At 44.4% G+C, this 22,884-nt stretch overlaps 1 protein-coding gene across 1 annotated transcript in view; it reads right to left on the minus strand.

The window, feature by feature from the left end:
- LOC149324007 (NADH dehydrogenase [ubiquinone] 1 alpha subcomplex assembly factor 2-like) overlaps positions 1 to 22,884 on the minus strand; it is a 79,941-nt gene that overhangs the window by 23,964 nt on the left and 33,093 nt on the right. The window contains exon 2 of the mRNA XM_089495330.1: positions 11,174 to 11,263. Coding sequence (XP_089351456.1) covers positions 11,174 to 11,263 — 90 coding nt within the window. The remainder of the gene's footprint in view (positions 1 to 11,173; positions 11,264 to 22,884) is intronic.

Below are 22,884 nucleotides of genomic sequence, written 5' to 3' on the forward strand. Positions count from 1 at the left end.
AGGGCTTGGATACCAAATGTGCCAGGAGGGTGTCTAGACTCCACTGCGGTGTAGGGTCTAGAATAGGTGGATGCAAATTGTTGAATCCCTTAAGGAACCTCTTTATGAGAGGATCCCCAAACAGAGAAGGTTTGTCCCGAAACAGGTAGTGAGATGAAATGGCTGACAGGTAGCACTTGATAGAACTCAAGGAGAGACCTGCGCTTGATAAAGTCATGAGGAATTCCAGGACTACAGGGATGGAGACACGGGATGGTGGAATGTCCTTTGCTTGTAGAAAGGTTAGGAACCTATCCCATTTGTAGGCATAGGACCTCTGTGTGGATGGTCTTTGTGCTGCCTTAATGATGTCCTGTACACCGGATGGAAGTGTCCTCAGGATCGAATCCTCCATGCTACCAATGGGAGAGATTGCATCTCGGGATGGTGGACTTGCCCGTCGTGGAGAGATAGCAGGTCGGGCCGGTGTTCCAAACGGAGATGGTCTTGCGCTCGTTGTAGGAGCGGAGCAAACCAAGGCTGCCTGGGCCACCACGGGGTTATCAGGATTGCGTCCGTGTGGTCTGCCAACATTTTCGAGAGAACCCGTGTGATCAGAGGAAACGGGGGGAAGGCATACAAGAGGCCCTGAGTCCAGTTGAGCTGGAAGGCATCCCCTTCCGACCTTGGCTCTCTGTACCGTGAACAAAATCTTGCAGTGTGGGCGTTCAGCCGGGAGGCGAACAGGTCGAGGAGGGGGGTTCCCCAACGATTGAAGAGTCGGGACACCACCTCTGGATGCAGTCTCCACTCGTGGCAACTGGAGGGTGACCTGCTGAGATGGTCTGCAAGGTCGTTCTGGTCGCCGGGCAGATGGATGCATTGCAGCAGAATCTTGTGTGCTATGCACCATTCCCAAATGCAGATGGTGACTGACAGCAGCGTCCTCGACCTTGTACCGCCTTGCTTGTTGAGGTAGTACATGACGGTGGTGTTGTCGGTGAGAAGAAGTACCACCTTGGTCGCGAGGACCGACTGAAAGGCTCTGAGTGCTTTCTCCACGGCAAGCATTTCCAGGACGTTGATGTGGAGAGTAGCTTCCGCCGGTGACCATTTGTCCTTTATTGTAAGGTCTAGTGTGTGGGCGCCCCATCCTTGCAGGGAGGCATCCGTAGTCAGGGAGAGATCTGGTTGAGGGGGTAGAAATTGCATCCCCACACAGACGTTGTCGGACTGGAGCCACTATCGCAGAGACCTTTGTATAGTCCTCGGGATGGTGAGTAACTTGGTAGCCGTGTCTCGGACGGGGTCGAACACGGAAAGGAACCAAGATTGAATGGGTCTGAGGCGCAGTCTGGCCCACGGTGTGATGAAAGTGGTGGAGGCTAGGTGTCCCATGGCGACTTGTACTGCACGGGCCTGAAGCCGCCTTTGGCGGAGGCAAGGCCGCAGAGATGCACAGAGGGTTTGGAACCTTGTCTCTGGAAGGAATGCCCTCATCTGTACAGAGTCCAGTGTTGTTCCTATAAAGTCTATTCGATTGGTAGGAGTCAAGTTGGACTTGTCGAAGTTGACTTGTAGTCCCAGTGCTTGCAGCAGGGATAGGGTGAATTCGAGTTGCTCGAGCAGGGTGTCCTTGGAGGGCGCTGTGAAGAGCCAGTCGTCCAGGTATGGGAAAACTGTGATCCCTCTTTGACGCAGGTACGCCACCACAGGTGCCATGCATTTGGTGAAGACCCTGGGAGCTGTGGAAAGGCCGAAGGGAAGGACTCGGTACCGGTAGGCCTGCTGGCCAACGGCGAAGGCGAGGAACCTCCGGTGGTCCTCCAGGATCGCAATGTGAAGTATCTAGAGAAAAAACAGCGCTTGAAATCAGAGGGGGAGACAGGTTCAATAGCGCCTTTGTCCAAAAGAGTGCGCACTTCGTCAAGAAGGGTGTCCGAGGGGAGGGTGGAAACAAAAGCTCCAGTTGGTGGGAGCTGGGAAAACTCTAGGGCATAGCCCCTGCGGACAATGTTAAGTGCCCAAGAGTCACTGGTAATGGCGGCCCAGGTGTCAAAGAAGGGGCTCAGCCTATTGGAGGTGACGAGGTGCGCCGGAACCCATCAGAATCTCTTCTTGCCCCGGCCGTCCTTCTTCCTATAGCCCTGTTGGTATCTGGGCTGGGAAGACTGACGCCTGTCTGTTGGAGGAGCAGGTGATCGGGAGGATCGGCCTTGAGGCTGGGTGTCCTGATGGTAGGGACGGTCCTGTGGTTGGAAGCGGTAGTGGCCGCCTGGATGGCAGGGGCGCTGACTAGTGTACCTCTGTCGGGGGGACTTGGATGTGGAGGATGACATACCGTGCTTTTTGGCGGCAGTCTTCATCCTATAACGGAAACTGAGTCTCTCATCCGTGTCCCGGTGAAACAAGCCCGAGTTGTCAAAGGGCATGTCTTCTATGGCTGCCTTCGCTTGTGGAGTGAGGTCTGAAGACCAGAGCCACGCGTAGCGCCGGAGGGCTATAGAGCCGGAGAGGATCTTAGATGCACAGTCCGTTGAGTGCCTCGCGGAAATGATCTGCTGTCCGCCTATCAGGTGGATCTCATTCCTCAGTGCAGACATCATCCGCCTCCTATCATCCGGCAGGTCAGCGATGGTGGGGTCCATCTTTTCTACGAGGTACTGCACGTAGGCTCCCATGCAGGCCGCGTAGTTAGCCACCTTCAAATCCAGGGCCGCTGAGGCGTAAAACTTTTTAGCTAGCCCATCCAGTTTTTTGCTGTCCTTGTCAACTGGAGAAGACGACGACTTTGGGACGAAGACGGATTGGGCTCCTTCCACGATAGCCGAATTGAGCTTGGGGTGGTTGGAGAGCCAAGAAGGCGCCAAAGGAGTGACCCGATAGAGGTTTTCAATCCTACGGGACGTCGACGGGATGGTGGCCGGTGCGTCCCAGGAGCGCTTGGCAATTTTCTCTAATGATGGGAGATATGCCAAGGCTGGTGGAGCTGGGGCAGAACCGTGGATCCTCCTCTGCACCGGGTCGAGGGCGTCGTCCTCTGGATGGGCGACTTCCAATTTAAGGGCATCCACCATCCGGATAACCCTGTCAGCAAAGGACCTGACGTCGTCCGTGGGGGACGGGACCGCAGGTCCCTCCGGGACGAATGGAGCCTCATCATCGTCGGAGGGTGACGCAGAGCGTGGGGATCTCGATCTGGATCTTGATGGAGATCTGCTACGCTGCCTGGGCGACAAGTCGGTAGTGGCCAAGTCATCAGTGTGGCGACGGTCCCGTGAGTAGTCCCGGATGTTGCGCCGTAGGCAGGACGGATCTACCGGGATAAGATATTGCCCGGTACGGTGGTCGAAGACGAGATCCGGGAAGGCATCAAACAGATCCTGGTCTCGTTCCATGGAGTCTGGACGGTCCGGATCCAAGGCGGCATCCGCCTCAGCCCCTAGTGCGGCCCGATCCTTCCTCGGGGGGGAGCGGGGACGCTCTCTGTCCCGTATGGCGGGACGTGGTCTTACCACAGGAGAGGGAGAACGGGGTCTGGCTCTCTGTGGGGATAGGGGAGCATCGGAGTCGTGGAGCTCCCCTTCAGACTCAGAACCCAAGTCCACGATCTGCAGGGCGTCCGCCGGTGCAGAGAGGTGGCTTGCAAGGAGGACCCTGGGCTCCAAGGGTACAATCCGGGAAGACGCCAGTACCGGAGTTGGGGTCTTCGCCGGCTCGGCTACTGGGGATGTAGACGGTGCTGGCCTCGACTCAGGTGGAGGCACTGAGACCGTACTTGGAGGGCCCTTGCGACGGCTCTTGGCTGGCGGAGATGAAGAACGGGCCCGTTTCTTCTCATGGTCGGAGCGTTTGTCCCCTCTCCTCTTAGAGGCTCTGGGAGCGTCCGCGTCTCCAGAGGCTCCAGAACCACTGGGCTGGCTCAAAACCTTCTCGTAGAGTGCAGCCTTAAGTGTCCGGTCCCTGTTCTTCAGGGCCTGGGCCGACATAGCTTTACAGTGGGGGCAGTTGCCAGGAATGTGGGACTCCCCCAGACAAAGGACACATTTTTCATGTCCATCGGCCTTAGGGATTTTCACCCCGCACTTAGTGCACTGCTTGAACGAGGCCATGGTAATCAAGTCCGTTACCGGTCCGAGGTCAAGCTGTAAGATCACGTAGAAGACAAGCCGATAGGGAAAGTCCGAAGAATGGTCAAGTGAAAGTCCGAAGGTCAAATGCCAGAGTTTCAAATCGAAAGAACAACAAGATGCAAGCGAAGTTCCTCGAGCTGCTTAGCGCGGCGGAAGGAAGGAACTGAAGAGGAGCGGGCCACTAGGGGCCTTATATATGGGTGGGCGGGGCTACCGCCAAAAAGTTGCAAAAAGATACATTGCTTTCTGCCTGGAGATTCTAGAAGTTTCCGAGGATTGCTGCGCAGGCGCAGAATAAACCCATTTGTGTGATTCGCAGTGACCACGAAGAAGAAGGGCGAAAGGAAGAGCGGTACCTATACTGTCTCCTGTCGTCTCTTTTCTTAGTTGAAGGAAGATACTTCTTCTTATCCTTACCCTCAACCAACACAGGATCTAGGGATTCCCCAAATAGTTTGGACCCAAGGAAGGGTGTGAAGGCCAGGTTCTGCTTGGATCTGGAATCCACGCTCCAATTTTTGAGCCAGAACTGCCTGCGAACCGCTACGGCTGTGGCCTGGGCTCTGGCACACAGTTGGATGGCGTCAAGGGTGCCGTCAGCTGCAAAGGCTGCAGCCTTGGTCATTTTGTTGATTGTTTGCCTGATCTTGGGCCTGTTACAGACTGCCAAAATAAAGCTGCTTCGGGTCTCTTTGGAGGTATGCTGTTTAAATGATGCATGCACCCTAAGAATCCGGAAGCTGCACCAAAGCTGCACTCCAGTGCTTAGGAATGGAATGTGGCTTTGGCGTGACCTCCAGACTCTTAGGACCCATGCATCATTTAAATAGCATACCTCCAAAGAGACCCGAAGCAGCTTTATTTTGGCAGTCTGTAACAGGCCTTGGTGTCAGGAATGGGTAGGAGGTCCAAGAGTTGACGGGACCACTGGAGGCTGGCGTGCATTACCATCAAGACTGAAGTTGCTGCCTTAATGGCTATGGACATGGCTTTGTGGGCCTTTTTGAGCGCCCCTTCAGCCCTTCTGTCCTCCGGGTTGTGGAGGGTGAGCTCGCCATCCCAACTGAACATGGCGGATGAAACTAGCACTGACACGGGAGCGCTGACCAATGGGACCTTAAGCTTCTCCATGATGGCTGGCTGGAGAATGTAGTGTTTGCGGATAATGCTGTGATTGGACCTGGACGAGACTCGTCTGGCCCATTTGTCCTGAACGATCTGCATGATGTTTAGCAGACAAGGGATTTTTTGGACTGGAGACGTTGAGACTGGAAACAGCTCCTTGCTCACCTTGGGGAGATCAGAGTCTAAGGGGGTGGGCTGCCCTGAGGGCAAGGTAATGCCCAAGGTCTTTGGTTGTTTTCTAATGAGCGGGGCATAATCCTCTGGCCTGAACAGGCGGGAGGAAACCTGAGGGTCCCCGTTGTCCTCCCCTTCATCTTGTGACAATTCGCCCTCCTCAGCCTCAGAAGCCGAAGAATCACGGCTGCACTCTCAGACGTCTTCGTCTGAGGTGCGGGAACGCTTGCGGGTAGAGCCCCTGACAAACCTGGCCCGTTTGGATGGGGGTCGGTAGGAGCGCTCGGAGTCGGAGAATGAGCATGAAGCTTCATCCTCCTCCTCCCCTGAGCTGTGTGACACCTCAGAATCCGGGGCTGGTTGGTTGGTGGAGGCTTCAGTGGGCCTCCCGCCCCCAGGGGGCAGTCTGGTTATGGCGGCTGTGCCGAGTCTCTCTTGCTCCCTGGGCCTGACCTCCCAGACAGAGTGGGCCTGCTTGGCATCAGCGCCGCAGTTTGTGGTGGGTGGGGAGTCCCCCCTGCCCCCCCGAGCTGGCAGTCCCCATCACGGCCCTGTTCGCAGCTTGCTTTTGGTGGTGGTGTTGGGCGTCCCCAAGATGGCGGTGCCCATGGGCAGCCACGTGGCCAAGATGGCGGTGCTCGTCAGCTGCTTCATGGCCAAGATGGCGGCGCTCATCCATGGTGGCGCGGCCAAGATGGCGGCGCCCATTGGTGGTTGCGTGGCCAAGATGGCCGACTTCCAGGTCAGCTGGAAGGCGGCAGGTCGCCTCAGGGTCAACATGGCCGCCCCCATAGGCGGCCGCCATGAAGCCTGTGCTGCTCCGGTGGCTCTTGGAGGCTCCTGGCAGCCCCCACCCGCCAGGTAAAAGGGGCCCTGGCCACATGAAGAAGGGGGACCCACCCTGGAACAGGACGGCCCCCCCATGCGGGGTGCGAGCCTGCGGGGTCACTCTCCCTGTGGGAGGCCCTGTAGAAGGTCAGGACTTCCCTGGTGAGGAAGAACCTGAACCACCACCGCATCTGCGGTGGGGGGGAATTACTTACGTCCTCCTCACAGTCCTCTGGGGTCCCCGGTGAGGGCTCTCCCTTCTCTGACCCTGACCCGGTTGCTTGGGAGTCCCTTACCTCGTCAGCAGAAGGGAGGGTGGGCTCCTGAAGCCACTGCGGGCGTGCTTCCATCACCAGGGCGGTTGGTGAGGGAGAAGCCGCGCGGCGAGCAGCTGGCATAGCCGGGGCTGGCCTAGGCTGGGTGGAAGCAAGCTCCCCTATGGTCCTGGGCTCCTCTTCGCCGGCCATGGCCGGCGGAAGGTGGAAGAGAGAAGGAAGAGGAGAAGCAGAAGGAAGGAAAGCAGGGAAAGGGATTCCTTGTCTTTTTTTTTTTAATTAGAAGGGGGGGGGGAAGAGAGAGAGAGAGAGGGAGGGAGCCAGGCGAGTCCGGGGAGCTGGATAAGGAAAAAATTCCCAAGGCTCAAAAGAGAGAAGAAAAATTCTGTCCTACCAGGAGCAAGGAAGGAAGAAGACTTGGGTTCCTGGGGTAGCTCCTGGGGCAGGGGCGGGGCCTGGGCCCCGATTGTGTCTTTTGCTCTCTACCTGCCTATTAGGAGCCAAGTGGGCGGAGCCACCCGGAGTCAGGATGCTCGCCCCCTTCTCTGCTGGGAAATCTTCTCAAAAGTCGGGAGTTGTCTTATATGCCAGGTGTCATCATATAGGGCAGGTGCTGAAACTTCTGAGCTGGACTGGAGAATCTGCGGTCGCCACATATGATGGAGGGAGTTCAAAAACAGTTGCAGCCGCATCCCCGCCATATGCAGCGACCTTATGAAAACCCCAAGGGTGGCACTGTACAAGTACGGTAGAAGAAATTCCACTCACCAGGATTTGTGGAAAGAAGTGACTTAACACGGTACCAATGACGAGGTGAGGGGGCACCTCACGAGGAAGGTGTAAGTGAAGGGTGAAGCAAGCTGCAGGCATCTGGGATGCCCGGGGTATGGAAAAAAGAGCCATGTTTGCACTACTGCTCTGATAGTCTTGGAGACAGGGAGGGCTGGGCAGGCAGAGAGAGCTGACCAATCCAAGCAAGCTTTGTATACAAGTTTTCCTGCTAAGTACCTGCATGTCATAAGCATTTGAATTAAAATTACCATATTGAAATCAAATCTGATGGTTTTTTTAAATTTTTATTTGGTGTGCGTTGGAAGAGGGGTAGTCTTATATAGCGAGTATATTCCAAACTATATTTTAACATGAGAAGTTGGGGGTCGTCTTATACACCCAGTCATCTTATACCCCAGAAAATATGGTATTTTACTTCCATTACAGTCTGTCTCTATAGGACTGAAGAAAGGATGTTTCCAATAAGAAATATAACTCCAGTTTTTCCCTCTCCTATATTGCTTTGTCTCAGAACTGTTCCAAAATACAGTTTCTGAGAGCCAGTGTAGTGAACTGGTTTGATCACTGGACTATGACTCTGGAAACCAGGGTTCATTTTCCCACTTGGCCATGAAAACTTACTGAGTGACCTTGGGTGAGTAACATACTCTCAGCCCCAGAAAACCCTGGGGCAGGGTCGCCTTATTGTCACCATAAATCAGAAATGACTTGAAGGCACACAACAATAATAAACACATATATTTATTCTTTTTTTAATCAAAGTGTAACTTTGACATTCATTCCACAATACTATTCCTTAATTTCATCCAAATCTATGACCAATTGCACTTTTATGCAGATTCATTCAGAACAGCTTCTATGTGGAATGCTACCAAAGGAAAAGAAAACATACATACACATGGATGGTGTCCAACTTTACCAGATTCTCCTCAAAGCCTTTGTAAATCCACTGACTGACTGCAATTCAAATTGCCTAATTATATAGTCATCATTAATTATATAAATACAGCCCTATCTATAGTCTGTGCTGATGATAACGCTACATTTGTCTGAGTAGAATTTAGCAAGATAAACTGGACATTTCATACCTTGAGACCTTGGCATTCTTTCATCAGCGCTCATTTGCATTCTCATTAGTATGCATGAGATTTTCATTGAACTTTAAGACTCCTACTGGCGTATAACGTATTGTAATGAGCGTAAAAGTGAGCATGCAAATTAAAACTACCATTAATCACTAAATGTTACCCATTAAAAGAGAGCGGGGGAGGGAGACATACAAATCAGAATGGGCAAATGGTAAAACGCAGCATCAGGGACACAAAATCCCAAATCACTACAGATATTGAAAAATAATGGACATCTTTACATGAGGACCACTGACATGGGTGGAAGAGGTAAATTACCAGATACAAACTATAACCAGATACTAACTGAGAGCCTTTATAAGAAAAATTATAGAAAGGTGATCTGTAGTCTATATCCTCCAGATAATGCCCCTGACAAAGGCAATTGCTTCCATCCCTAAAAGGGAAAGCTGACAGAACAAACAATAATGTCACCTAGTCTATATCTTATAATCTCAATAAATACGCATCCATTGTCAGAAGTGAGTTCTTTTTCTATTTTGGGGCACACAAAATTCTGGCTGCAGCTGTCATGTAATGCACAATTCTCCTGTGATTTTATCATATTTGTCATCTATTATTTTAGGTTTCATCTGTATATTTGCTTTGAGGGTACTCTATCAGCTGGGGTAAGGTTTTAGGGAGGGCATGTTGCCATTTATTTTCTTGTGCAGTCACTTCACCAATCCCCAGGAAAGGAAGAGTCTCTGTGGACATTTGAACAGACTGTACAGTGGGCCCTTGATACCCACTAGTGTATGTGGTCATTTGTGTATGAAGATGTATGTGAGCATCTCATTTATCCACTCACTCCAATTTAGAAGTTGGAACATTAATTTTAAAAAGTAATGTACAGTGGTACCTCGGGATACGAAATACCCAGGTTACGAAATTTTCAGGATACGAAAAAAAATAATTTAAAAAAAATTTTCCGGGTTAAGAAAGTTTTTTCGGGTTACGAAAAAACTTTTGGTGCTTTTCGGCGCGATTTCACACCAAATCGCGGCTTTTCCCCATTAGCGCCTATGGGGATTCGGCTTGCGAAAGCCTTTCGGGTTACGAAATTGACAGCGGAACGAATTAATTTCGTAACCCGAGGCACCACTGTATTGCTTGTTAATTTAAAAAAAACCTTATTGCCACTGTTAGTTGTTGAAAGAGTAGCTTCTTAGAATATTAACACAATACTTTTATTCACGTTGGAAAAACACACAAATACACTTGGACTCAGTCCTTCCCAGGACTTTCAAAAAGTGATATTTTAAGGACAAGTAAGCTTATTTCTTAAAAATAATAATGATGGTATGTTCCAAAATATAACATGGTACACTAATGCTATAAATATAATTTCCACTTTAGACCAATATAATGATGTCCAGGATTCAGACATGATGAAATCCCACAAGATTGTTCAATAAAGGCATTGAGAATATAAAGAACAATTTCCACTGGGAATGATATAAGGTCCGGTACAGTTTTTTGAATGTCAAAAAATGTTATATAAATTCTAGCAGAATTAAAGTCCACTACTTTCTTGTTACAGAAACAATCCCAAACAAAAAAGGGACTATGGTTGTCATTTTCCATAATCCACTACCTTTGCACTGAATATTTCAGCAGCTAGAACATTAACTGAAAAATCCAGTTAATGTTGTTCTTTGCATTTAAGCACCTACATTTTTCTCTGTTCTGTCTGTCATAAACACGAATATACTGCACACCTCTTCTGCCCAAATAATGGATGGGGAAACAAAGCAGTCTGAACATTTTCTTCCCGTTCTGCGAAAGGAACTGTGCTTAAAGAAAGAGACTATTGCCTATTCAAAATGCTTTTTATTTCGCTCTCTACACAAATCCTTCCAATTCAATGCAACTATAACCACAAAGAAAAAAAATGTTATGGTAATTATAAGGGTGAGCAACTGCTGTGTTAAAAATGCAAATGCGGCTAATAAAAGTGTGCCTTGACACACATGGTTTATTTTCTGTGCTGGAAAGCCAAATAAGCTGCCTAGATATAAAAATGCATCTACCTTTCAGAAAACTACCTGAAAAAGGATTTGTTAGCAATCGTGACTTCTTATTCATGGCCACAGCCACTTTCTCCACAAAATGTTATTAAAGCTGATTACTAATACTGTGTATTTTTGTTTCCAATATTCTAATATGGAATTTTATATTTCATTTTTTAATGTGTTTATTGTCTCCTCCTTGAAAGTCAGTGGCCTGTTACAGACAGCCAAAATAAAGCTGCTTCGAGTCACAGTGGAGATATGGTGTTTCAATGATGCATGCGTCCTAAGAGTCCAGAAGCTACACCAAAGCCATGCTCCAGTCCTTAGGGCTGGAGTGTGGCTTTGGTGTGACTTCTGGACTCTTAGGACGCATGCATCATTGAAACACCATACCTCCACTGTGACTCGAAGCAGCTTTATTTTGGCTGTCTGTAACAGGCCAGTATTTCCAGAACTGAGTTTGAAGTCTAGACTGATAATTCTAAGATGATGGATAATGCAACATACCAGTCAACCACAACAGTTTTCAAAATGGAAGTGTACTCTACAAAAGTAATATGGAGAAAATAATATCAAAATAAGCCAGAAAAATGTATATCACCCATAAAGAAAATCTTAAGAAATCTTAAGGCAAAGGTAAAGCTTTTGTGTCTTTCCAAATGTGTATAATAGAATTACAAATCACTTCATCACAGATTTCCCAAACTCCATCTGGAATGTATTACCTTCCCATTCTGCTGGAATGTCCCCTACTTCATACTCGTATTCCTCAACACCTACAGCTTCCACGTATCTTCTCTCTTTAACAATTTGCCCTATTTAAAAAGAAAACAAATATTTGATGATTAAAGATGATTCCATATACAGCATGTGTACAGGTGAGATATTAAGTCTAAATCCACTTGTGAATCATGGCTAGAGTGGATGCTGTGAACCAATGGGATTTATACAAGGGTGATTTACCACCCAGCAGTTCAATTCAATGGGCTTGCTCTGGTTGAATCACAAATTGGATTTAACCCTTCCTTCTTTTTTTGCCACAACATACCCATACAGATACTTCTGTTATGGTGAAATATTAAGTGTATTACAGCACGCCCGCGTCATATGTGGGCACGTTATACGCAGCTTTCAGCTTATGCTGAAAGCCACATGACAAACAGGAAATGGCGTGCGTGTCCTTGGCATGTGCCCCGCATCATGCCACATGCCTAAACCCCATTTTTTTCAATGGGGCTCAAGCATATGTGGAATTTGCCTTACGCTGGGGGGGGGGGGGGGTCCAGAACGGATCCCCTGTGTAAGGCAGGGGCACACTGTACATTGAATTCTTTTTTCTTATCACTTAGGATTAAAGTAGACGTTTATTAAACCAAGGTCTGCCTTAATCACATTTGGGGAAGAGATTATCATTCCACTCTTCCTTCTTGCTCTGCAGCTTACCTACTGACTTAAGTGCATTTCTCCTTTATTATGGATACAACCTTGACTGGGAGAAAAATGCATGGGGAGAAATTCTAAAGGATGAAGAGCAACTGACAGGGTTCAGTTCTCGTTCCCTATATATTCCTTTTGCTTTTAAGATTATATCCTGTACCTTTATTTTGCATATATATATATATACAGGTCTCCCACAGTAAAGCACTGGAGGCTGATTCCACCATGTAAGCCCAGGCTTTGACCAACAGAACCAACCCCAACATTTTATGGAGATATACCTAAGAATGCAGAATTGAGGTAAATAAAAATAATACATGAAGCTTTCAATTCAGAGAAGGGCTTAAAGGATGCTTTAGGAGTGCAATCCAATACATGTTTATTTAGAAGAAAGTCTCACTTTGTTCAATGGAGCTTACTCACAGGTAACATATGTGCTCAAAGATTGCTCTGTGGCCCAGTAACATCTAAATCTTTTTGCTATCAACAAAAAAGGGATGCAGACACATGTTAACTCTTCTGCTTTACCCACTCAGATATCTGCACCCTGGATAGCCCTGCTCTCAACAGCTGCAGATTTGGTGCAACATTGAAAAGAGGTCTTTACGTGCCTAACTGGTTCAGTTTATTGTCAGCAGGTGGCACTACAGTTAGAAAAAAAATCATCTTAAGGAACAGTCTAGGTACTAAGTGTTTCCCGATGAGTGTTTAGCTATCTGGTCCACACTGCAAAATACTATGCAATTCTGTGTTGCATTGTTTATATAGTGTTCTAATGCAATTCTATGTTGTTTACATTTTCCTCCCAGTTAGGAATGTGTTTCTGTATTATCATATGAAAAGGATGAAAAGTAAAGGTTAGGATGCTTAATACATTGACAGGAAAGAAGGATAATTATAAGAAGCACGAGAGCTAAAAATTCTGTAACATTTAATATGAATATATACACATTTAATATGAACATTTAATATGAATATATACACCCCAATGAGAGACAGCAATATCAGACAGTGGTTTGAGCATTGCACTAGAACTCTAGGAGGCCAGGGTTTGAATCCTTGGTAAGCCATGAAAGCCCATCGGGTGACCTTGGAGAAGTCACACTCTCTAAGCCTCAAAGACAGGTAATGGCAAAGCCTCTATGAACAGATTTTGCAAGAAAACCCTGTGAAAAGTTGTCCTTGGGGTGGTCACAAATCGGAAACTACTTGAAGGCACCCAACAATACATCCCAGCATGCTCTGTGTTCTGCAGCAGGAATACATAGAGTTCCTATGTATTTTGCCTTATCAAACCTAGAGCAGGTCTTAAAGGAATCCCCTCATGTATTCATGACCACAGTAATTCAAACCTAAAAGAAAACAAGAAGTGGAAATGCTAGAGGTTTGCATGAAGGTCACTGATCTTTATTACAACATTCTTTTTGAAAAAATGCAAAAGATAAATTTGATTTATATTTTAACCAAAAAGCTAAAAATTTTACATGGCTAGAAAAACTTTAATGTCACAGTTCTTCATAAAAAGAAGATTAAATTCTACGTTCAAATAAAAGAGTGGTGGAACTAAAATGGGTATAAAAATAACTTGATTTAAAACAAAACAGTAGTAATAATTCCAATTTAAAATAACAACTAACATGCTGTATTTTACACAGACACACCATCATAGGGAATAACCATTTGGACAATGTATATATTGATCCCCCCTCCCCAATATAAAACACATTAGATATATAATGCCTCTTTTTGGAGAGAGACTGGGAAAAGAATGTCAACCAACTGCAGCAAATTTTCAAATGTAGCCACACACCAATACGTTGCATCATTCTGATCCGATTCTAGTGTCTCTTTAGTTCATTCACCTTTATCTCTTGGCTTAGATGGCATATGATATCATTGTTCTCCTCAATGTATTCATCCCACAGAATCAAGATATGGACAGGATGGTTTATGATCCCTATCCCTCCAACAGAGGAAAGGATTGCCCCTTTCTGATATGATCCCCTCCCTGATGAGTATCTGATTCTGGTTCTTATTCCATGCTGTTGCAGATTGCTTCAATATGTACATAGTCTTTTGAAACTTGCATGCTATGGGAGGTGCTTGTTTTCTGTCCTTCAAATTCTAGAGATTGGTCCAAGGCATATGTTTTCCTTTATTTCCCCACAAAGTAATGCAGTCTTTACATTCAGATGTTCCACACACAACTTCCTTGCTCCTGCAATGCTCAAGAATTTTCTTATTGAAATATGCCTCACAAATGGCGAAGTAGTCTCACCACAGCATACCCCATATTCTGGCAACTAGCCTTTGAATCTTTCATTTCTACACCTGATTTTGAAGGTCCACATGTATGCCACAGTCTTTCTTCCTGGTTGCAATTCTTGATCCTGTAGAAAGATCTTTGGCAGCTTGACTTCATTTGCCTGATTCTCTCATTGCTGTCCTTTCTATGCCATCCTATTTAAGTGTCTGTGGTATCGCCTGTATTTTTTCAAGATAAAAGAGCCATTTAGGTGGGATTCCCATGGCTGTTGAAATCAACATTTGGCTTCTATCTTTTCATGCTGTTCTGGATGACTAGACAAACTGATTGTCTCATTTATCAACTTCACCACCACCTCTTCTTCTGTAGGCTTTGAGGTGTGTCCTTCAGTGTTCAGTACTATTTTTGTGCTTGGTTTTTCACTTTTATCAAAATATCCTATGCTGTATATTTTGACTGGGCCTGTATGTGCATCTAAGGATGCATTCAATGATTCTATGATGTACACCAGGGGTAGGCAACCTTTTTGAGCCAGGGGCCGGGTTGCTGTCCCTCAGGTGACTGGGGGGGCCGAAGCCAGGGGGTGGAACTTCCACCCTCTGGGGGCGGAGCCGCATGCTGGGGGTGGAACTTCCACCCTCTGGGGGCCAGGCCTCCTCCTCTTTGACGGCCCCGTCAGAGGCCGGCAAAAAAGCCGGCGGGGGCCGCCAGCGCTGGAGACCTTCCCCTCTTTGCCGGCCCCTGACAGGTATTTATAGATAATCTTCAAGTAGAAACCAAGACATATGCACACTTGCCCTGCAAGACTACTCCATTTTCAACAAAAATAAACATGAGGTTTGGGCTATGTGTTTGTAAGGTATAGCAATGTTTGCAGAATGGACATAGATGGTTCTGTTTACACCTCTCAAGGAATTCCTAAAGGCCTGTAGGATGTGGGGAACCTACTGCCTGCAACCTGCTCCCGAATTAGTCTTCATGGAAGCTTTAAAAAAGCCTAACTGGCTGTACAAGTTGAGTGGATGCTGCAGTCCATTTTGCAGTGGATAATTTTATAACTCTCTTTGCTTTTACTTAGTGCTAAAATGTCTTCCTGACATTTTTTTTAAATACCCCCACAGCCACCATTTTTAGCAGCTCATGGTTTTTTGTAAACAAAAACACTTCTAGTCTATACTACTAATCCTAAAAAAGTTTAAAAATAATCATGGGCAGCAATGGGCACTCTCTCCTATCTGAATATGTGCTTCTCCCTAAATAAATGATTTAATTAAAAAAAAATCTTCAAATTTGTTTTTCAAATGACCATCCAGTAAGCTGGACCTTCTCCCTCCCCACCTAGAGCAACTGTCTCATTACTACCAGCAACTGAAACACAGCAAGATGAGTAATAAATGGAAAACGACAATATCCCCCAAAGTGTAGAAAATCAATTGTAATTCCACTTGCAGCTTACAGAAAAAGACCATTGAATTATTAGCACTAAGGACTAACCATGTGAAAGCAGCCTTTTTCATCTGCCTCATGTCTTCAGGATGAGGTGGGACCAATTCAAATAATCTGTCTGAAGTCTTGAGACTATAAATTTGATGGGTATAGCCTTATTATGCACAAATATACATGTAAATCCCTGAACAATGAAATGAAATGGCTATAGTCCTAAAATGTTTAACTTTCCCCGAGTCTAGAGATATGCAATTGGAGGGGGGAACTTGGATATTAAGGGAATTCTACTCTCTCAAGGATAATAACAACAATATTATACACATAAAAGGCAGCACCTAATAAAACATTTAACTTTTTCCCTTTCCAGCTATGAAAACAAAGCATTAAAAACACCACATTAAACATTTTAAAACAAGAATAAATCTGTACAATTAGTTTTCATTTACTAATTGTTTTATTAGTATTTGAATGTAAAAGCAGCAGCATCTTACTTTATAGCTTTAAGATATGCACTGTTTTTCCTCCTTAGGAAAAAGAAAACAATTTCCGAGTCAAGAGGAAAAAAGGTGGGGTATGAGTGTTCTTACAATCTAATGAAGATGACCTACTTCTGCATATGCATAACATTCATCTTCTTATATGAGAAGATATTACAAAATAAGATTACCTGTATGATAAATCTTATATAATGACCTGTAAGCGCCCAATTTTGTTTTAAGGTGAATGCATTTCTGATTTGTAGTTGCATTTAGCATATTCCACAGATGACTAAACATATATTTAGATATCAAGGCTAGACGTTTTTAGTTCAAATCAATTAGACTGGTTGGAGATGGGAATAACTCCCTTCTGGCTGCCTATATTTTTTGTTTAATCCTGGTCAGTGTAAGATCTTATTACAAGTAATTTGTCATTATAAGTCTGAAGAAAAATGCTAGCCTCACAATTTTTGTCATTTCTCCCCCCTAACACTTCCCTTCAGGCTGCAAATGTTGATGGGCTTTATGGAAATATAAATTCAATCAGCAGCTGCAAATTTCATGAGACGTCCATCTTCATGCTGAATTTGTAACTGCATGTCAAAACAATCTGTGGATACCTCCCTGATGAAACGCACATTGAATTGTAAATTTCTGCAATTTTCCCATGTTTGAATTTAAGGGGCACTAAAACAGAACTAGTGCACACAAAGCATCCATCAGCTCAGGACACATAATTTCTTTCATTACCGCTCCCCAGAATTTGAAGAGTTAAATCATAAAAAATGATGAACATGACCTGGCCCTTTAAATAAACATATAAAATTAAACTACATTGCATTTCTATTATACTTGAAATATAAGAAAATATAAAAGAGCTTCAGTGTACTTTAGAAGCATTTCAGATAAGCTATTTTTTCATCTATTGTTGTCATTGTTCATTTTATAGAGTCTTGCTATGATTAAAATCCAGAAATTAGCTTTGGCAAAATTAAAAAAAAGATTCAGTAGTGTCAAAGTGGTCAAATATTTAAATAGAAAAGGTTCAGTACTGAGAATACTGGCTGCTGCTACCTCCTCCTCCTTGATATAAATCTTATTTTTAATTAAATGTTGATAGAATAGAGAATACAAAAATATAAAATTAATTTAAGTTGCTTTTTAAAAAGGGACTGCAAACTCATGGCTCTCACTGTTCGCTAGTTCTCCTAGGTGCTTCTAAAAAATGACAGTTTTCTATTCAAGCTCCTATTTCTTACAATAGCTTAAAGAAAACGTGCAAGAGACAGAATATATTATGTCAAGAAAAATATTTTATTTTAGAATAAAATGTCTTTCTTTCCCAAAGGATATTAAATCCAGAATATGCTAAATATTGTCTTCTCTTCTTTCTTATTACCTTCTTCTTCCAGCAACTGTGGATGCCTTTAAATAGCCTGTCAACAATTCTGACACTGTCTGCTACAGCCCCACTTGTTCTTCGGTTTTAAATTTTCTTTCACAATACAAAGAAACAATAGGCAATTGCCAAGACGATATCATACAGAGGCCCTATTATTTAATGGGCAGGTTCCTCTGCAGTGCTCAAAACTACTAGGCTCAAGTCATGCCTTGTGTGGCACACACAACTTGTGTGAACTAGTACAATTCACTTTATCACCAGTAACTAAAAGGGGAACAGCTCAAAACGCCACTAGTATCAGAGAAAATAGAATGTTTAGGGCTGAACCTAAATCGGTGGCAGCTGATCACTCGAATTCTGAAATAACCATAAAACACTGTTTTTAGTTTCTTTTGAGGTATATTATTATTATTATTATTATTATTAACCTTTATTTATAAAGCGCTGTAAATTTACACAGTGCTGTACATACAATCTTTTAGTTAGATGGTTCCCTGCCCTCAGGCTTGCAATCTAAGAAGACACGACACAAAAGGAGAAGGGAGTAGTGGTGGGGAATGGGATCAGGTCCAGCAGTTCTCCACCTCCGAGGCCTGGACCAAGGCAGATGGACTGGAAGAAGGGCTTGGCTTCTTAATTAATGGTTAAAAGGAGGCTTCCTGGGTCAGAGAGGGGCTAGCCTCTGGGAATGCTTCTCTAAACAATATAGTCTTTAACTCAGTTTTGAAACTGGGTAGAGAAGTGATGAGGTGTGCATGTGGGGGAAAGAAGGTTCCAGGAGTAAGGGGCAGCAAGCGAGAAGGGACGAATTCGGGAGGGTCCAGTGGTAGTCCTACACTGGGACAGGAGACCTTGACTACAAGAGCGGAGGGTGCGAGTAGGAATGTAAGGAGAAAGAAGGTCAGATAAGTAAGGAGGGGCCAATCCATGGAGGGCTTTGAAAGTCAATAATAAAAGCTTGTACTGGATGCGGAAGGGGATGGGGAGCCAATGAAGGGAGGATAAAAGAGGTGAAACATGGTCAAAGTGGCGAGCGGATGTGACAATACGGGCAGCTGAATACTGGACAGAGATTAAAGGATGGAGGTGTGAAAGAGGAAGCCCTGTCAGAAGGAGGTTACAATAATCTAGTCACGAAACCACTAAGGCATGGACCAGAGTATATGAGAGCTACTTCTTAAAATAAATTAATAAATAAATCTAACGACAACTAAAAAACTAACAAAATATGTGTTGCCATGAAACTATAATTGTGACAAACCATTTTTCAAAAAGTAACATTCCAAGCTCTACATTTAGCCATGCATTATATATATAAAATCACTAATTTATACAAATGCCACTTACATACAGTCGTCCCTTCTTATATATGGATGTTTTATACACAGATTCAAGCATCACAGTTTGAAAATGTTAAAAAATATATAAATTTCAAATATCAAACCTTGATTTTCCATTTTTTATAAGGGATACCATTTTACTATGTCATTATATTTAATGGGACTTGCGCATACACGGATTTTGTTATCCACAGGGGATCTTGGAACCAAACCCCAGCATATAACAAGGGTCCACTGTATAAACCCTCCAATCTCACCCACTCCTAAAGAAACATGTGGGGACCTCATTTGTGACTCACCTCTTTGTTGCTGAGTCATGAATATCATTATCTTGGCATAGAAATTCACAAGCTCAGTTTTAAAGCATGTATGCAACAACTCACCTCAGTCAGATCCCTTCAGCACTCCAAATTTTACTGGACCTAACAGCCTCCTTGTTCTTCTCTTTAAAAAAGTATTTGCAACACCAAACATTTTGACCCTTGTTTCACATTATGAGCCTGTGTGTGATCTTTCCTCTTCTATCATTCTCCTCTCACCCGCCATCTCACAAAAATTCTTTCTGCACTTTATCTCACTTCATTTATACCCCACTCCCTCACTAAAAGCCGGAAGGTGGCTTATAGGACAAGAACAGATGTTTAAAATCACATGTAGCTAAAACTCAGTACACACAAAAAGTTAGAATTAAAATAACATTAAACTGCCTACAGAATTAAAATCATATAAAGCATTAATTTAAAAACATAGATTAAAAACAGTAGAACACTAAAACATGATATGAAATAGTTTCCAAATGAAATAGTAATGTCTTCACTTGATGGTAGAAAGACATCACTGAGGGAGTTGGCCTAGTTTCCCTACAAAAGGAGTTCTAGAGTACAAAAACAGCCATGGAGAAACCCCTCTCCCATGTTCCCACCAAACACGTATGTGAAACTGGTGTCTCACTGGAAGATCATAAAGTTCGAGCAGGCTCACACAGAAAGACATAGTTCTTCAGGCCAGTGTCATATGTGGCTTTACAGGTCATAATCAGCACCTTCATTTGTGCCCAGACAAATAGTAAAGCTGTTCTTAAAACAATTCAAAACAAAATAAAAACAAGGAGTTGCATGTTCCATGTAAACAATGTGGCTGCAGCTCTTTGGACCAGCTGAAGTTTCCAAACATTCTTTAAAGACAGCCTTATATGGAGCAGGTTACAGTAATCCAAATGGGATCTAACTAAGTCATATGTTACTGTGACCAAGTCAGATGTCCCAAATGCACATGCAGTTGACACAACAGTTTTCATATTGCAAATACTCTTCTAGCTACCACCTAAACCTGATGTCCGTGAATGCTGCCAACACACACTCACACGGCTGATAAGAGCCTCCTGGGCAAAAAGTAAACACGCCAAGCTGCCAAGAAGCAGTTCCACAACAATGACAAATGATGTCCAATAGAATAAGCCACTAGCCAGTCCAAAGTTCAGGATTACAGAGAGTAATACTACCAGCCCAGTCCAAGGTCAAGAGTGCCAGAGGGTTGGTCAAAATGTCTGGTCCAAGGTCAAGTATTCAAAGGCAGTCAAGGATCTAGGAAGCCAAGAGTCAGATCAAGCAGCATTCACTAATGAGAACTAATACTCTCTGGCAAGAGAGCTCAGCGTCTGCCAGGTGCCTTATATCTAGCTCTCTTATCACAGCTGCTGACTACCTAATAAGCATTTCTCAGCAAGCCCCTTGGAATGCCTAAGGCACGCCCTTTCTGATCTCCTCTGGCTGAAGGTAGAAATCTCAATGCTCTGCTGCTCTATGTCTCCCAAGTCTGGCATTTCTACTGGGGCAAGGCTGGGCTGCTGAGCCCCAGGCTCCACTGGAGGAGATCCCACAGAGCTAGCGTCTGCCTGGGCCAAATCCACTGGGGCTGAGAGAGCAGAGCTGGAACCTGGCAGGGCAGAACTGAGGCCTGGCACAGCTTCATGCTCCTCCTGCACCTGAGGAGCCGAGTCCTCCTCGTGGCTGGCCATGACACCTGAGCATCCAGCTTTAAGTCTGTCCATTATACTCCAACTGCAACCCTGCATTGTCAGACAGAGCATAAACCCATCCAACACAGGTTCAATCCCTACTCTCTGACCTGCTTTGCAAATGACCATGACCATCTTTGTCTTCTTTGAATTAAACTTTAGTTTGTTTGCCCTTATCCAGGCCATTACTAACAGACATGTTAACAACATACTGATGGCTATTCCTAATTCCTAGAACTTTCTTCCTGGACATGTCTCTCTCTTCCCTCAAAGACCTCCTCAAGACCTATTTGTCACTTAAGACTTTTGATTTACTGATTAATCTTCACTCACAACTAAAAGCATGTTTTATTCACACAAAACTGTGTTTCCCCATATTCCCACTCCTTCTTCTCTTCCTCTATTGCTCTATTGTTTTTCTCATTTGCTTAGACTATAAAATCTTTGGCAGAAGAGATCTGCCTATCATGTCTATATAACTGTATATACTAGTAGTATTGCAGTAATCATAATAATGTTGCTCTATGCCTCCCTAATATCACAAGTTTATAATGGATTTAATGAATAAAATGATAAATAGGTTGCATACCTGTAACTGTTGTTCTTCAAGGAGTCATCTGTGAACTCACACCCTGGAGTGTTCTGCACCAATGTGTGTGTGACAGAGACCACAAAGAAGAATCAATATTAAAGCATACTGTTAAGGCCCGAACCCACTCAGTTTCCCAAAAACCATACCATCAGTTGGAATCAGAGCAAGTTCCTTCATATTTATCTCATTCCATTTGTGCTACTTATAATAACAACCACCTCAGCAAGGCCTCAAGAGATTCTGTTCCACTTCTAGCTCTGCTAATAGCTGTATCTGAAACTAAGGATTAGTTACTTCTCTGTACTTTCATTTTAAAAGGTGAAAAGGCTTCCAAGCTCCACTGGGATTGTGAGATGATACATCAGCTATCACCTGCAAGATACTCAGTTTTTCCTCCCACACAGAGATGCACTTTAAACAAAATGTGAAGTCTTAAAATCGATATAAAACAGTTTAAAATAATCTTTTGCATGGCAATTCTGCCTTATTCTACCTTTGGCCTGTCAATCTAAACCTTATTCAGTGACTTAAGATGCATGTGAATCAACACATAAAATGGGGAGCCTGTTAGCTCCACCCCTTCATCTTCAGTTCCATTTCCTATGGACAGCTTCTGTTCCATGTGGATGCCTTCAATCACATGAAGAGGTTCCCAATAATATGGACAACCTCCATGTGAAGAGAAATTCTACATTTGCAATGGCTTCATCTATGTGTATATGCCAGGAAGACATGTCCACTCTGTTGCATTAAGTCTGGAGCTGCCATTTTTCAAGATGGCTGGCATGCAAATTTCAGAGGAATGTCATTAAAAGATACATTTTAGATGGTTCATTTTGGTGGCAAACGGTTTTTAAGTAGTGAAAATGAGTTAAAACTATTAGTAGCCATTACCACCAACATAGTCTAGAGGTACATAAGTGCAAGTCACAAGACTGTCTTGTCAGGACACAGTCATGAAGTATTCTGACAAAGGGAGGAATTCAAACATGCACTCCAAGCTATGATTGGAGGGAGGAGATTTTTGCTACTATAAAAAGAAGACTAAACATTTCATGTGAAATAAAAATCTGAGCAAATCTTGTGAATTGCTGTACTGTATAAAGTAGAATAAACATGGAGTCCCTCTTCCCTTGAATTTCTGTCTGTCTTGTGACTACTGAAAAAGTAGCATCCCACAGGTTTAAAAATGACCTCTTCCCACCTTCTTTGCACCCTGACACTTGTTATATCCAAATGAATGTGGAATTAATGTTACTTCTTAACAATAGTTCAGCTATGTCTTAACACTAAGCTTTGTATCTTGTTATTTACATTGATTTTTCTCCCCTTCTGTTTCTGTTCTACTTTTTGTAAACTGCCTTGAGTCCCAATTCTGGAGAAAAAGCAAGTTGTAAATAAATTAAAAAGTAAGAAGCTCTACTGGATTCAATGGGACTTACTCTGAGAAGACATGT

The sequence above is a fragment of the Sceloporus occidentalis genome, unplaced genomic scaffold, assembly GCF_023333645.1.
Source record: "Sceloporus occidentalis isolate IW3139 unplaced genomic scaffold, rSceOcc1.0.p SCAF_1, whole genome shotgun sequence".
NCBI lineage: Eukaryota > Metazoa > Chordata > Lepidosauria > Squamata > Phrynosomatidae > Sceloporus > Sceloporus occidentalis.